This window comes from Triturus cristatus, chromosome 1_2 (genome assembly GCF_964204655.1).
Source record: "Triturus cristatus chromosome 1_2, aTriCri1.1, whole genome shotgun sequence".
In the NCBI taxonomy this organism is placed as follows: domain Eukaryota; kingdom Metazoa; phylum Chordata; class Amphibia; order Caudata; family Salamandridae; genus Triturus; species Triturus cristatus.
This window is the reverse complement of record NC_140580.1, coordinates 539235164-539252686: the sequence shown is the minus strand read 5'-3', so window position 1 is coordinate 539252686 and position 17523 is coordinate 539235164. Positions and strand designations below refer to the sequence as shown.

Sequence of the window (17523 nt, the reverse complement as noted above, 5' to 3'; positions counted from 1 at the left end):
CAGAATTGGTTGGGTAGCAAATCTAGCACCGAGTTTCTTTTTTGCAGTTTCTTGCTACTCCTCCAACTCCTCCTCTCCACCAAGAACTGGTTCAGGCAATTATTTTAATATAGCTCTCCCTTAAAACCCAAAAGCATGAAGAAGATATTTTCTTCTCTCTGGTCGGAAACAAAGCACCCCAATAGCTCCCAAATAAGTTTCAAACGCATCAAACCACTGCTTCCATCGTATAGGAGGCTCACCTGGTGTTTCCAGGAATGGTGGTGGTGAAGTTACTGCCTCAGAACTCTGGCTTTAAACCTTAGAGTGACCACATAGTGATGATAGTGTTATTTCCCTAAATCCCGGAATGTGGAGAAGAACAAACAACACTGGCGACTTAGTCCCCCTAAAAATAATTAAAGGCAAAAATTTGAGATGAGAACACTTGTTAAACCAGATCACCACTGAACACACAGTAACATTTGCCGTAAAATGAGACTGACACACCAACAACCCAAAAAACGCAGAGCATGAACTGTGTCAAGAGAACCAAAAGTACAGAAATACAGAAAAACCTGCGCGCTGTGCAGATCAGTGCTGAAACACCCCCTTCACGGGAACAATAAAGAAATATACGCTGTGCAGATCAGTGTTGCAGTAACTATGTAGTACTCTGGACCGGTCACTGCACCCTGGTACCTTCACGCTGTGCAGATCAGCGCAGAATGAACCTGCCACCAGAACAATGAACAAGACGCTCTATTGTGCAGATTATCTGCATTCATGCTGTGCAGATCAGCCCTGAGTGAACTTACTGCTGTGCAGATCAGCGTAGGAATAACTTGCCGGCTTCTCCTCCCTCTGCAAAGAACAGCAAACTCTGTCTCTTCCCCTCGAACATTGGCACATCGACAAAGAAGACCACTAGACCACTTACACAGCAAAGTGCAGACCTCCAGCTTCCAGCTGAGACTCTTTCCCACAACGGCGTAGAGACGAGGAAGGCAACTAGACTGCTAACTCACTAAGACACTGTAGTGAAGATCATGAAAACAAGGTAAGTTGAAGTATTTATTGTACAGCTACACGGTTGTGGAGTCTAGAAAAGCAGCTCCACCAAGTACAAGTTCGCATCAACTGCCAACATCTATTTAATTAATACATTCTCACAACGCCCCAGAGGCAGCTCCATCACCCAGCAATGCATGAACTCTGACTTTTATGTTTGAATCCATGAATTTTGCCCAGCTTCTCACAAAAACCGGAAGGAAAATCTCTTCCATTTCTGTCCACTGTCATCACAACTAGCAAGTACAACCTGTTCTGTGGCACCTGGTTTAATATTATTCCAAAAAGTCCCTGGTGGAACCACCCAAGAATGTTGAACCCTTTAACAGCAACATAAACTTTTCCTCTTATCTTTCTACCCTTAAATTCCATTTCATCTTCGATGAAACCTAGTAGCTCAATACGACGTCCTTCAAAAGAGACAGGAAACTGGTCAGGTGGTTCTAACATTCTTCTACCCAAAGTCTTTTCGAATAATTTCATGGTGATCCTGGCCCCAGAATCAACCAATAATTTAAGTACTTTTCCACCAACACACACCTCAGCAATAGGGTCTACACACTTAGAAGGATCAACAGTCACAACCGCACACAAAATTGTCTGTAACAACAGAAACAAATTAAGTATCTGAATCCTCTTCAGATTCAATGGTACAAACAACAGATTTCTTAGAATTGTTGAGTTTTAAACCCACTTTATCAAAATGTCCAATCTTTTTGTAATAGTTACACGTAACATTGCTAGCAGGACACCTCCCACCCTTGGGATGTGGATAATTTCCACATCTCATACAAGTACTGCTGTTATTAGAAGTGGAATTACTAGCTTTACTCTTGACAGTGATACTGTTATTAGTATGTACATTCTTCTGTTTAGGTTTACCAACCCCAACAGCACCTATGGGCTCTGAAGGTTTATCTTCAAGCTCCTTTGAAGAAACAATAGAAATTTCTATACTTTTAGCCACTTTAATGGTTTCCTCTAATGAGGGATTTCCCATTGCTAATAACTGTTGTCTAATCTGCTTCTCCCTACATTGACAAACAAATTGATCACGAACCAATTGATCAGTGAATCCTTCAAATAGGCATACTGCAGCTAGTCTTCTTAATACAGAAATGTAAGCATCGACATCTTCCCCTTCATTTTGCTTTCTCTTAAAAAATTTATGACGAAGAACCATAAGACTTGGTTCCTTGTCAAATCTATTATTTAACTTAATAAGGGTTTCCTGATACTCGTCTATGTTGTCACCCTTAGTCCTTAGTATATCAGGGAGGTGTTTAAAAATGGATCTCCCTTCAAATCCCAGAGAGTGTAATAGTAAACATTTATTCCTTTCAGCGCGAAATCTTGATGCTCCTATAGCCCCCAAATAAGTCTCAAATGCATCAAACCAAACCTCACACCTCACAGGTGGTTCCCCGGGATTGTCCAAAAATGATGGTGGTGGTGTAACAGATTGCAAAGTACACATTATGTAAAAGCAAACAATAAGCTATAGATTAATGAGTCAGAAATAAATGCAAACTGCTACAATTTAAAAAAATCTGGAAGAGAAAAAAATATATAATGTTACAAATTTCACAATTGCAAATGGAGAGAAAACACCACACCAAAAAAGATGTGTGAATCACCGTGATCCACAATGCAGCAAGTATTAAAAAAATGTTTTATGACCGTAGAGAATTTAAAAAAAAATCAAATACAATAGGCCGTGCGTGTCGGCGAAAACACGCTGAAGACTGTTGTGCAAGAATACTCAGTAGAAATGTACTGTCAAATGTGCATGAAACCACAATAAACTGTGCGCGTATGAAAAATAAACACACTGAATATGCATTGCTAGGTTACATAATGAGGACGAAGATACGATTGAAGTAAAATGGCCGAGCATGTCGGCGTTGACACGCAAAGTATGCGCTAGATACGTTGACAATACTGTTGCCAGGTTACACAATGTTCAGCGTGGCAATGTTAAACAAAATGGTCGTGCTTGTCGGCGCTGACACGCAGAATGGTGTGTTGCTAGGTTACACGTATCCACTTAGAAACGAGCAGCGCTGCTCATGCATAAAACAATTAAACTTGGGGAAATACGCACTACAAAGCGGAAAGTAAATATCCACCATCCACAGTGGGTAGCTTGCACAAGGACGGGTATGTAATATTTAAACTCCCAAAACCGGAAACTCCAACGGAGCACGGGAAAGAAGGTAGGGGGCTAACAGGAGTCCAACGAGAGGGGAGATTACAAAAGTCGTGTGCAACAGCTGTGGATGTTTGTGAGCAGCAGAATGACCGAAAGTCCCAAACACAGATGAGGATCAATGGAGAGGTTGAGTTTGGGAACGTCACGGAAGTCTCAAACAGTCACACTCTCACCTTCAATAGCCAAATTCAGCAAATTTACTTGCGTGTACTGGAGCAAGTCGCCGTCGGAAGATAAGGTGATAATAATCCAGGCAGCGAAGGAAAGATGGGTTGTACGAAAGGTTTGCAAATCAGTCATAGAAGAAAACTGTGGATACAATCTGGAAACAGTACGCTGAAGGCTTGTCCGTGTAGCAGGATCATCACCAACAAATTGTAGTGAAGATCACGAAGACAAGGTAGGTTGAAGTATTTATTGTACAGCTACATGGTTGTGGAGTCTAGAAAAGCAGCTCCACCAACTACAAGTTTGCATCAACTGTCAACATCTATTTAATTAATACATTCTCAGAATGCCTCAGAGGCAGCTCCATCACCCAGCAACCCAAGAACTCTGTGATGGAACGCAGCACCCCACAACCTGAGACACAGGCAATGGAGAGCGGCGCTCCTCCACAGAGACAAGATATAATAGACGGGGTCATCTGTTGGGCGTATTCTACCTATCAGATGCTGGAGCACTGGTGCCACTTAATTGACGGAAATTCCAATTGCGCTGCATGAATATTTCAGGCCCGGCCGCTGGAACGCAACTTCAGCCATACGTTCCAGCCACCCCACAACATCCTGAGACCTTCTCCGACGTCACACCACTGAACCTGCTTAATTAAATCTTCGGCCCTGTTTCTGCTTTCATGGGAGACAGAAATTCCAATGTAATGAAACTCACTCAAAGATTCTTGCTGAATCTGCATGCATCTCAACGTGTACACAGGGTTCCTGAAAAAATGGCCTCCGTAGTAAGGTTCGTGTTGGTGACTCTCACAATCGTCGCCAAAAAAATGTCATAACTGATGATAGGAGACAAGGTAAGTCATGTTCTACATTCCATTAGATAGACTTAACGCACTACACATTGTTAGCCAATTCACATTGTTTTAATGCGGCCAAACTTCAACCAATCAGAGTAGAGACCCTGAAGCACTTACCCCTGCAGAGCCAACACACCTCAGAATTCTTACTGCACATTGTGTGCAAGAGATTTTCCCTGAGCTCTGCTCAGTCAGTGTTTTGTCATCTATTGATCTTTCCTAATTTCAAAGTCATCTTTTGACGTTCAAGTAACTCTAAGTTACATTCTTTTGGGCTTTTTTTCCCTGCTACCAACTTGTCAGAGGAATCTTTAAAAATGCTGTTCAGGCCCTGTAAATCTTATGGGAAACCAAGGCTATTCTCTAAAGATCCCCACAAGGAATTCATTTATTGCTTATACCCTCACTAAATGCCAAAGGGGTTAAAACACTGTTGAACCTTTTCAGCCAAAACCTTTGGCTCCAGAAGAAAAAGGCTCACTCCAACTGAGATTCTGAGGGTGAATTAAGGAGTCATTCTTCATCAGGGAAGAAACTCAAAAATGAGGGCTCAACCTTCTCTGAGAGACTCTGAGGGCAAGATCTCATAGCAGGGATTCCAGTTCAGAGAGATCTGGGAGTAAAGAAACTGCTGAGCCTACATTCTCTCACAGAAAGGCTCTTACTTCCTCCTCATCAGTACCTGCGATGCTTTATAAAGAACCTTCAGTTAAGAAAATCCATGTGATTCAAGGATCCGTCATAAAAATCATCCAGTCAATGGCTGAAGCGGTCATGACGAAATAATCGATGGGTGTTTCCAGTTACCTGCCAGTGACGTCAACGGCATCTGTGACAACTAGAACGACAACCTCTTCCTCATCGACGAACCTATTGACGACATCCTCAATGAAACAGTCCTCAGCGGCTCCTCCATCGACGGCACCTTCATCGACACCCTCTGTTTCATCCAAGCCAACGACGACACTCCTGTCAACAAAACCGCTGTTGTCTTAGATGTAGTCCTCGTCAATCCCTTCGACTGACATCAAGAAGATGATTTTCCTCTCAGACGAAGGATTTCCAATGCTAATGCATCAGGATCCTACAATGTCCTCTCCTCTACCCCCAGTGCGACATCTGGAGATTCACTAGTCAGGTGCTGAGAGTTCATATGGGACAGCGTATAGCCCAACACAGTTAAATGAGAAATGCCAGGACACTGATGAAGGAGATGCTTCCCCGGACACTTCTAAATGCTTTGTTTGAGACTTTTCTTTTCAAAACAAACATCAAACTGCTGTTCAAAGTTATGACACTTTTCAGGAGCATTATCCGTATGATGACCGTTATGAGGAGCAGCATAGTATGCATGAGGACACCATTACAGTTCCTTTTTCTCTGGTAACTGATTTGCCATATACTCAACGATTACTACATGAGATTTCAAAAGGCGCATGCTATGATGCAACATACTCCTGTACGTTCAGAAGCTCCGGAATGAGTATCCCTTCCTAAAACTCCTTTGGGCACACAACAGCGAAAGGAGAAAAGAATCATGCCTCTCATCACTATAAGGGATGACTTTATTGACAGTGATGAGAGGAACAGTCAGAGGAGGGGGAGATTCCTTCCCAACCAGCAGGTGATCATCAGGAATGCAATGATTATGTGAATCTGTTATTTGCTTTTCCTTTAACCGTGCCAGCAGATTCACCACCAGCAGATATTGGAGGTTTTTATCAGCTCTTCGAAAGAGCATCCAAGATTTGACTTGCCTCTTCCTGTCAAACAAACTGAATGTTTCCTATGTTATTTTAAGGATTCGGCTCACAAATCCGTCCTATCCATCCCTATAGTGGAGTATATATGGGAAGAGGGATCAAAGCTAATGATGACCCTAGCTTCAGTGGCAGCTGTGGTCACCAGGTTGGATAAAAAGAATAAAGCGCAAAACAACCCAGCTAAATGTCAAATTGGTCATCCATGCCCTGACTTAGTCATTATGCTGGCAGCCCAACACCGATCTAAGAATCCTTCTACTCCTTTCTCTGCCACTCCGCATAAGGGTGGTAGATGGTTAGACGACATTGGTAAGCGCTTCTCCACTATGGTGGCACCCTCAATCACGACTTCCAATTCACTGGCCATATTAGGGAGATATGATTGGTACATGTGGTCTGTCATATCTGCAATCCTGGAATATCTAGCAGAAGATAAGAAAAAAGCAAAGGAGATTCTTCAAGCTGGCGAGAGAGCCTCTTCTGAAATTATAGATGCTGCAATGCATATCTTCTCAACCGCGTTCTGTCAGATGACAGGAGCCGCTGTCCCACGTTGGCAAAGTTGGGTGAAGGCCACATTATTTCGACCATAGGTACAAACGAAAATACTTGACATGCCATTTGATGTTGAGAATCTGTTTTGGCAAGCATGTACATGGTGCCCTACAATCCATAATGTCAGACACGCACATTCTCTGGGCATATTACAGCAGTGATGTTTTCCCCCCTTTTGGGGAGGCAGAGGTAGCGGGCAGTTTATGTCTAGAGTACCTTACCAACAGAACAGATACCAGCCATATTCCCAGCAGGGATATTGTTCACAATATTCCTCTCGGAAGCATTATAATATGACTGCAGCTTCATCTTCTGCTAGGCAAACCACACATAGACTCCCGGCTGGAAGAAAATCCCAGGACGTCTCTAGGTGCCAATGATACTTTGCGGGCACCAGTCACCCTAATCCCACACCGACTACAATTTGGAAATCTCCTTTTCAGATTTTACAATCAATGGAAGAGCATCTCTTCTGATAAATGATAGATGTAATACAGCACAGTCCCACCCTTAAATTTGTTCAAAAGCCTCCCCGTTCTTTACCTTACAGAACATCACATTGTCATCTGTCTCTGCTGAAGCAGGAGATTAATGTGCTTCTCTCCAAGGATGTGATAGAGGAGATTCTGTTAAGTCACTGCAACAAGGGTTTCTGTTCCAACTTTTCCCTCAACAGGGAGATATAGAGAAAACTGAGACAGGTGATGGATTTGAGGCTCTTAAACAAATACATAAAGAAACAACCTTTCAGGATGCTATCCTTACAGGAGATTCTGCAACTCGTGAATACAGTGACATCTCTGGATTTCCTAGATGGGCACTTTCATATTACCATACAAGTGAGGCATCAAATGTTTCTAAGGTTCTAGGTGTCAGGGTGCCGTTACCAGTTTAAAGTACTTCCTTCTGGGCTGCGTTTGGCTACTAGAGTCTTCACAAATTGCATGGCTGCAGTGGTAGCCTTTCTGAGAAGAAACAGACATTAGGTGTTCCCTAACCTGGACGACTGGCTTATAAAGGGTCCCACATTCCCCACAGCAAGAAGATCTACTTGGGCCTGTCTGCGGCTGTTCAGAACCCTAGGTCTCAAACTGAACAGGGAAAAGTAATCTCGAACGCCATCCAGTTCGGCGTTTTTTTTGGGGGCAATTCTGGATGCAACCGCATCCAAGGCTTCTCCACCTGCCGTAAGCATTCAGCGCCTAAAGATAATAACAGCTTCCCTCACAGGTAAAGACTTCACTTTAGTCAATGTTGGTAATGATGTCATCTTGCATCCTGTTGATACCAAATTGTCATCTTCCCATGAGATCTTTACAAGAGCAACTAGACGCAGAAGGGGTTTCTTTGTCAGGCAACCTTCGAAGATACAATATCGACAACCCCAACTATGAAGGTAGCGATGACTTAGTGGAAAGAAACGGCCATGTATTTCAGGGCGTATCGTTCATTCCTGTGCAGACCCATATCATAATGACAACTGATGCTTCACTGGAAGGCTGGAGAGCTCATTTGCTGGACCTGGAAATTCATGGCAAATGGTCTGCTCAAGAGGCAGAGTTGCACATCAATCTTCTGAAATTGAACCCAGTTTTCCTAGGCCTCCAGTCTTTTCTTCCAAGACCCCGCAATTACTCAATAGTGATAAGAGCAGACAATACCACAACTATGTTTTACCTAACCAAGCAAGGAGGAACGAGATCAAAGTCTTGTCCGCCCAGGTTCAGCAAATTTGGGAATGCATGATTGTGCTTAACATTTTTCTTAGAATAGAACATGTTCCTGGAGTAGAGAACGAAAAGGTGGATTCCCTTAGCAGAACAGCAAAACAGTGCCACGCATGGGAACTGAATCAGCATCAGTTATTGCAGGTGTTCCATCAATGGGGTAACCACAAATCTGGATCTCTTTGCCACCTTTCAGAACAAGAAATGCAGGATGTATGCAAGCAGGTTTCCACAGAGAAGGCTTTGTATAAATGCTTTGCAGCCTGCTTGGACAGAAATGCTTGCTTGCGCTTTCCCTCTATTTCCCCTGATTCCAAAGATCATTCGAAAAGTGAAGCAGGAACCATGCCACCTCATTTTGATAGATTCAGTGTGGCCAAGGCAGTACTGGTTCACAGAACTTCTCTTATCAGAGTGTCCGCATATTAAATTCAAGCCTACGGAAAATCTTCTCTCCATGAACGAGCGTCAGGTTGTCCATTCATAGATACGTTCTCTCAGCTTGTCAGATTGGCTCCTCTAGACAATGAGTTTGGGTCACTTAAGGTGCCAGAAGATTGCAGGTCAATTCTACAGCACTCTCGTGCAGACACCACAAGTAAAAGGTATACAGCGAAATGGAAGAGATTTTGTTCTTGGTGTATCTCTAAAAATCTGCAACCACATTCTTCTACTCTAGGGCAGATGCTTCCTTATTTGCTCCATCTAGCAAAATCGGTTCTAGCGCATTCTCCCGTATAGGTCCATCTGTCAGCTATTTCCAGATTTCGGAGGCAAAAGGAGGAACTCTCATTATGGTCCAACAAACTAATTAAAGAGTTTGAGAGGTCTTTTTAGAGTTTTCCCTCCTTTAAAAATTATACCTGTGGCATGGCAACTGAACACAGCCTTGTTTCAGCTCAAGAGAAGTCCTTTCGAACTTATTCATAAAGCAGACAAAAAATGTGTTTTGTGGAAAGTTTTTTTTTTTTTATTGGTCCTTCTGCTAGGAGGATAAGTAAGCTTCGCGGCTTGACAATTAATGAACCATAATTTCAGTTCCAGGATGACAGAGTCATATTACGAACTAATCCTAAATTAAATCCAAAAGAGCTAACTTTGTTTCACCTGAATGATCCTATTGTGTTAACAACATTCTTCAGAAATCCTTCATCTGTAGCAGAGAGATACCTACACTCTCTGGATGTCAGACAGTGCCTGAATTTCTACTTGGAACAAAGACTTTTAGAAAATAAAATCAACCACTGATTTAATTCGGTCCACGAAGAAAAGGTCAAGTGTTATCATAGGTCAGTATTGCTCGTTGGGCAGCCATAACCTTTTGACTTGAAAAAGCAGGAACACCATTGACTGCAAATGTGAAAGCACATTCTACCAGAAAGGTAGCTGCATCTTCAACCTCATTTGCTGGTATTTTGTTGCTAGACATTTGCAGGGCAGTGACGTGGACTGTCTGCTGCTGTTAGGTAGGCAGTATTGTCTCCTATTTCATTGAGGTACAGAACTTTTGTTTTCATATACTATATGTTTATAGTTACTTTTACATGCATATATACCTATTATGTTATCCAATGTTTTTTCACAACTTTATGGTAAATTCATGCAAGTGAGGTCAATCTCGAGGTTGTTTTTTTGCTTCTTTCATGTTTGATTTCTCATGACGGGGTAGTTTGCCTTACCCACCGCCATATTGTCTTTGATACCGCTTACTGGTCTGATTCAAACATGTGAATCTATGAAAGATACAACACTGGAGAAAAACAACTTACTTACCTGTACACTGTAGTTCTTCAGTATTGATATCGTTCATAGAGTCACATGCAAGCCTCCCTCCTCCCCGTTAAGGCGGCCCACTCTTTATACCTCTTATTTTTCCTAATCGCACTTGTGCTCGAAATCTGAGGTGTGGTGGCTCTGCAGGGGAGGAGAACTTCTGGGCCTTTTCTCTGATTGGTTGCATTAAAAAATGTGATTTGGCTAACAAGGTCTAGTGTTTTCAATGTGATTGCTAATCCTGAAGTATTGGCACTGCTTGTACTACTGTTACCATGGGACTCCCACCATGATGACGGGGAAGGTTAAAGCATGCAAATCTATAAAAGATATCAATACTGGAGAACCACAGTGTACAGATAAGTAATTTGTTTTTTCTGGGCAAGCCTTATGCACATTTGTAGCTAAAATAGATTACTTTGTTTTAGTTGCACACTTTTAGGATTCAACCTAGTCTAAAATTTCCAGAGCCCCCTTCATGTGCAGTTATGCCTTTTTTCCTTACCCTTTGCGCTATATCGTCAGTCCCATTACGTAATTCTTTGAATGCAATGACATTAACTGTCTCATATGCTTAATGTGCTTTTTTGCTGCTTACTCAAATAAAACTATAGGAACTGTTTATTGGTCAGCACTTTTACCCAGTGGGGAAATTCTGCCAGTGCAGTAGATTTTTCACAGTCAGACCTTTATTGTAATGCAGCAGAAACAAACAAGTTTCATTGGGTTGCTGATGCCAAAAAAACATGGCAGACTCACGAAGGCTTAACAGGTGGATATTCATACATTTAAGCTATAGCCACTTTTTCCATGGTAGCATGCACAAATCTACTCAAAATAAATGTTAGAGTAAGTGTGTTTCTAAGGTGAGAAAGGAAAACCTCCCAAAACATGGGAGTGTTGCGGAAGGGGCATTGCGGGAAAAAAACTGATGTGCAATAGCACTAATCTGCTGTCAAGTTTCCAGGGTATGTTGGATCTGTGGAGAGCTACTGGAGTCAGTATAGAGCAGGCATATTAATGGGAATCCCCAATTTGCAAATAGATCCATGACTACTGGGATTTTTGAGATTCCTCAGAACATCATAAATACTATCAAATTGTGGATTCTTGACTTTCCAATTTTTTGATGTCAGTACATTAAACATTTTCCTTTCTTTTTCAGCCCCCGATGCACAGAGAGAAACAGTCTTTGTTTGTGCACCATGCAATCAGACTTTGAGCAAGAAAGAGTGACCATCTGATCCTCTTATTATGCAGGACAGCACTGGATGTTGTGTACCCCCTGCCATGTGTCACCGCCTCTTGGCACCCTAGAACATAGGTCCTATTGGATGCAATGGAGGCATTGTTTGAGCAACAAGAGTATCACAAAATTAGATTTATCTTCTAAAGTTCTCATGTACTCTTAAAGCCTTTCATCCGCTCAGACTTTTATACATTCGGTGTCCTTGGTTTCTAATTTATCTACCATCAGTAACGTGCATTTGAAAGCCTTTTAACTCGTGGAAATGTAAGTCCCTTAGTGCCGTTGATGGACACGAGAAGGCTCCTTCGATGAAATACATAGCTGCTCATTGTGGTTTGTCAATATTATTTATATTTCTCTTACATTTGGTGTTTGTTGCGTCTTGAGGGATCTATCACTGCAGATCTTCAATGTTAAAGAGTTGACTTAAAATTGAATTCTGCGGTAAGTTTTACTTTGTTGTTATGGTGCTTCTTCCATATCTTGTCCAGCTCAGGACCAAACATACTGTTACGTAGTTTTGTTAGTTCAGTTTTCAGAGCCCTGTTATTTTGTCAAATACGACCAAAATATTTAAAACAGGCTTTTTACAAGAAATCTGTACTGTTGAAACATAGGAATATGTTATGATGAGAGGAAATCATTGTGCTGATGTTTATAATTTCCGTAGAGATCATTGTTATTTGCAGTGTTGGTCAGGCACAGGCTAAAGAAAGTGTGCAATGGCCAAGATGTCTTTCTTTTACCTATATAAAAATGCTGCTCATCCACAATGTACTTACAGTTCGACAAATATTGTACAGCCCCTCTAAACATAAAGCTATAAAACAATGTATGTATGATAATCTCAGTATGATCAAGGTGAGCTTGCAACATTTTGGAATATCTATGCAGTTCACTGAAAGTTTATGTTAATTTCCAAGCACTAATTAGCTACCAGCTATCTGTCCATAAGATCCACTCCAGCAAGTCTAGAGATTTGATTTATACTGTATAGGCGGTGGTTGTGAACATTTGGGTGATTTTTATTTAGTTGCCTGTTATCTTAGCATATTTTATGGCTTACTCCTGAAGTAGTCACTTTTCAGAGTTTTCAAAGGAGCTTTGCAGCAACTTTAATTTCATTCCCCTAAGGCTTGCATAGAGTGACTTATAACAAAATCACAGCGCTTCAGTTAGGTGATAAACTAATCACTACACAGTGTCATCATCGGGTTTCAGGAAAATGTATCATGGCTAGTTATGTGCCTAAGGTTAAAGACAGTGGGATTAAGCAATTCTTATTGTGGCATTGAAGCACACAGTTTGTGAAGACTGGTTGTTTCTTTGATTTTACATTCATCATGTTTGATGTTTTAATAAATGAAGGTTTGAGGTTTTAAATGGAAAATATATATTCACAAAATTATATTAAATAAAGATAACTTATTATTGGGATGTGTCTACTTGCTTTTGTTTGTGTTTGAGATTCAAGTGTATCTAAAATTACAAGTACAGTTGTACAGCCTGATTTTCAAAGGGCGGATACCAAAGTCAAAAATTTGCTTCTGAAGATAACTCCTGCATTTAGAGAAAGTTACAAACCTGTATGTATTTCACCACAATTTCCAGCAGTACTCATGGCAAATCTTACTCTAGTTTTCCAAAAGTACTCATTTGGGAAAAATGTAAGCATGCAGAATGCGAACCAGGACTTTATTTTTGCATACCAAAATTTGCTTTGAATGTGCATTAGGATGTTTTTCTTTCCCTACAGGTACTTTTTTCCAGCTCCCCTGTTACATTTGGCAGTGATGGCTCCTCCATTCTGCACATAATCCTGCTTTTGCCAAGAGTACATTTGTATGTGTTTCCAGGCTGGGTAACTGTCTCCAATTGTTCTGTAAAGAGCCCCCCGAACTTGAAAGTTTTTACATGTGTGGGACCTGCTTGCAATTCTCACATACCTTATCCTGACCCTACAATGCGGATATTCTAACTAGACTGGTAGAAATTCATAGTTGCATATCTGATTCCCTTTGGTAAAGTTCTGCCAAACCTGAGTTAGTGAATAGGGATTGTTATTTTGTCCTTGTATTCACTTTTGTCCCCCAACCAAACTAAACTTATGTGCATAGATAACTTTATGAATTGCACCTCAGGTGGTTTGCGAATGGGAGTGCAATTTGTGACGTGAGTTATGTACTTATAGGTCGCCTCACAAGTTCTCTGTTCGTGGAGGTTACAGTATGATCTGCTTAATGAAAATTAAATAGACGTTGCAATTTGCGATCCTCTGTAAATGGCTGTCAATTCAGGGATGAAGGACTGCTCGAGAGAGCAGACCTCCGTCCTTGCATTTGCTTTCGAAATGAGAAACATGAATTTGTTTATAAGCAGCCCACGTCCATTAAAAGCACAGGTTTGTCTTAAAAAAACAATGTTTCTGTTGTACATGATTAGTTTTCCTCATCAATATATTCTTCCTATGTAAAGCCTTTCTTTGTGTTTCCTTTTCCCTTCTCTTATTGAATACCTGTGTGTATTCTAGCATGTTTGGTTCACACATTCCATATCTGTCAGTTACTTGTCTGGTCAGCTTGTGAGATGTTCGTTTGGCTGATGTCGTAAATAAAACGACATTATCTTACATGGAGAAGTTTTCAAGCTGCTTATTTCTACAACGATTTTGGCGACGAGGATGAGAAGATGGAGGCGGGGGCAGTGAGGCGGTGAGAGGATGGAGGCGGGGGCAGTGAGGCCATTGATCCGATTCACAATGGGGAAGGTGTCCCCATTGTGAATCACTTGCCACCTAAACTAGGGGTGCTGGTAACTCATCAATGGGTTGCGAGCACAGTTGTAGTCACAAACCATTTATAAATTTCTTTCCAAAACACAAACATGAGGGGGGGCGGCCCTTTGACGTCCCCTCTTATTTTTGATTAATAAAGGAGTTCAAAAGCCCTTTTAAAGGTCGCAAACACTGTGATCTTGCAAATTGCAGGGTTTACAAGAACAAAAGGGCTTTGTACATCGGCACCTAATCTACTGTTTTGCTTCCAGCAAAATAAAGCATGACCTCGTTTAACTCAGCAAACTACCTCGGCTTAAACCATTCAGTATAGCGCTTAATTTTTTACTTTTCCACAATAAATGTGGGCTAATAAAGTGAAACAAATTCAAGCAGTTTAAAAAGCCCCCAAGAGTCTGCGATCCAAAGCAGCTGTTACCTCATAGGTAAGCATTTGGCAAACAATTTATTTCTGATTGCTACTTCTTCCTGCAGATTCCTCACCTTTCAACAATCCCAGGTGCAGACTGGATCCAGAAAGCTTCTATAATAGCTCTTTGGCACTGGCAGATCGCATCAACTCCATTGTGGCATCGGATTTGGAGTTGTAATAGTAACATCGGAGTCATAAATTCTTTTGATTGGTGACCGATGGCAGTTCTGTTTCTTTTGCGCCTTTCAACATGGTCTAGAACCGCACTCTCGTGTGTGGGATTTCGCACAGTTGAAATTTCTTTCACTTTGTTGTGAGTAGGTCAATCACCCACCTTAAATATTAGGCTTTAAGCCCTGTTGGTGTTGCGATGGTCCCATGTCCATCACAGACCTGCACAACAATGGTATGTGGTGTTCTGGCTCATATCATGATAAGTTGAATAACCTCTGTCAACAGATGTGCCCCTAAGTCCATCAAGAAACTCAGAGCCAAACTCCTTAATGGCTCATACTGAAGAAGGTACTAGGACTCGACTTTGGACGAGGTCAAAACTGCAACTGAGAATAAGATCCTTACTGAGATCTTTACCCTGTGCCAAGACTTCATAGGAGAAGAAACAACGTCATGAAAAGAAAGTGTTACCACTTCTCATCAGGCCAAAAGCACAGGTGAGTCTATACTGGCTCCACTACCTTGGAGGCGGAGTTGGAGATTTCCCTGACTCTGTCCCAGTGGCACCAGATCCAGTGCTGTCAACTTCGCCTTTGCCTCCTCCAACTTGGCCAGCGTTGGTGCCCATCTATCCAGAGTACCCAGTTCCTGGAGTGGATATGCCTGGCTTCATGCAAGCCTTGATGGATATCTTCAGGACAGCTACTGTCTTCTGGTGTGCAGGCTGGCCCCATGGGACAAGTAAGTAGGCCTTTTTGTCCAGCCCTACTTTTGATACTATGAGTTTTTCCCAGTGACTCCACAGTTCGAGGTTCCTCATGGCGCATCACCATCTCCAGGCATTCATGGATCAGCACCAGACTCGCACCAAATTCAACTTCAGTGCCACAAACCACGCCAATCTGCTCACCACCTCCGGTGCCTGTGCTTTCGCATCTGTTGCAGCATACAGCGCAGTTATTTACTCAGGTTTTGTGCCAAGAGTTCCGTTTGCGTTGGAATGGGCTGCGAGGACCAAGGACAGTGGCACGGGCAGTTGTCAGCGTGGCACAAAGAGCAGACCAGCCGTCGCAGACTGGAGCTTCACATTGGCAGTCGTCTGCGAGGGAATGATGATGCAGTGCAAAGAGACGGCCTGGCAGTAGCTTGTGCTGATTTTTGGTGTGAGCGGGTGGTCTCGATGCAAACGGGCCCATTTGCGGTCGCAAAGAGCCCAAAAGCTTGATTTAATCTTGTTGAGCGACACCACGGGTCCTGGATTTGAGGAGTATCACTTGGGTGTCAGGAACTCACAACTTGGTACAGGAACTGGTTTGGGATCCTTTCGTGTCCCTGAGGGTCTGATCAGGAGGCCAGCAGACTAGCCCTTGGAGTCACTCTGGGGTCCTGGGTCCAAGATAAAGTTGAAGGTCCAGTTCTTCTTCCCCAGACAAGAGGGCAGTGGCAGTCCCTGTTGCAGCACAGCACTCCTTCCTGGCAGAGTATCCACAGGTCCAGAAGCGCACTGAAGAGTTGCTGTCGGAGCTCCTTCTTTTTACACAGTTTTGCCTTTGAATTGGGGAGAAATTTCTAGAGGCATTTCTTTTGAAGTTCAAAAGAATGTAATAGGGTAATTCCAATGTTATCCTATGAGAGAAGTAGGCCTTGCAGTAGATAAGATAAGTTTATTGTTTGATTACTTAAAATCATTACAAAAACTACACAAAACAAAACAAACCCGCCCCCCTTAATAAATACCACATTGAACTAAGACCTTAATGTCCAAAGTAAAATTCACATCGCTTATCAGTAGGATTCAAGCTAAAAACAAATACGTTAGTAGCTTTTGGATGGGACGACAGAGAAATAAGAACCCAATGGGGTACTGGTGATCTCATCAAACTTAAGTTAATTAAGCTCTTCCTCAGCTTGCCGTAAAAGTCTGCAGACTAAGTTCATATATTTAGTTCCACGGCAAGCTAGTATCGACGAGGTACCCTCTAGCCAGCGAATCACTGCTTGCCTGCTAGAGCGAATGTTCAGCTCAATAAAAATTGATTTCAAATACTTTCTCCTTTGGTCTAAAGTGGCTATGCATGCGCATGTTCGATGGATTAATGATTCTTTTTTAAAGCCACATAGTCTGCAAGATTCCGTTTTGAGTGAAGTTTTCCACTGGGGGTATAAATCCGTAGCCTCGTGCACACCCATTCGGAATTTTAAAAAACTCATGGAGAACTCTTGTTTATCAGCCCATAGGGATTTCTTTTTAGCTGCGCTATTTACTATTTTGCCAAAGGATCCTCGATCCAGACTTTTGGCCCATGCTGTTTGTAGGGCCAACTCAGCCAGGGACTCTCTCAGAAAGCTTCCCCAGGAGTTGGATGATACGTGATCCCCCTGGAGCTTAATTTCTTCCCAGCATAGGTTATTTAAAGAGTTCGTATCAGAGGAGCGGAGCACGTGGCACAGTTTGATAAAACAGCTCATTACTCGAAATTTCTGATGCTGGAGGCCAAACTCCAGTCTGACCTGCGAGGGCGAGACTGATTTAGGCAGGTCAAAAACTGCTTTATAGATCTTTGTCTGCAATGTATTCAAAATGTGCACTTCTTTGCCACACCATGGAGCCAGGCCGTAGGACAATTTAGGTAGTATTTGAGCGGCCATTACTTTGAGTAAATGAGAGAAATTTGGACTGTCCATCCTTTTGCGAAGTAATTTATATGCAAAAATTAAAGAATGTGCCTTAGCTGTTAGAGCCAGTTTGTGATCTTTATGGGTTGCACCCTGCCCAATTAT

At 42.2% G+C, this 17523-nt stretch overlaps 1 protein-coding gene across 5 annotated transcripts in view; it reads left to right on the top strand.

The window, feature by feature from the left end:
* Positions 1 to 12797, top strand: part of ZFYVE27 (zinc finger FYVE-type containing 27) — a 291267-nt gene extending 278470 nt beyond the window's left edge. For all 5 annotated transcript variants that reach the window (XM_085606361.1, XM_085606351.1, XM_085606358.1 and 2 more), the window contains one exon: positions 11279 to 12797. In XM_085606361.1, coding sequence (XP_085462487.1) covers positions 11279 to 11349 — 71 coding nt within the window. In that variant the 3' untranslated portion in view covers positions 11350 to 12797. The remainder of the gene's footprint in view (positions 1 to 11278) is intronic.
* Positions 12798 to 17523: the final 4726 nt, after the last annotated feature.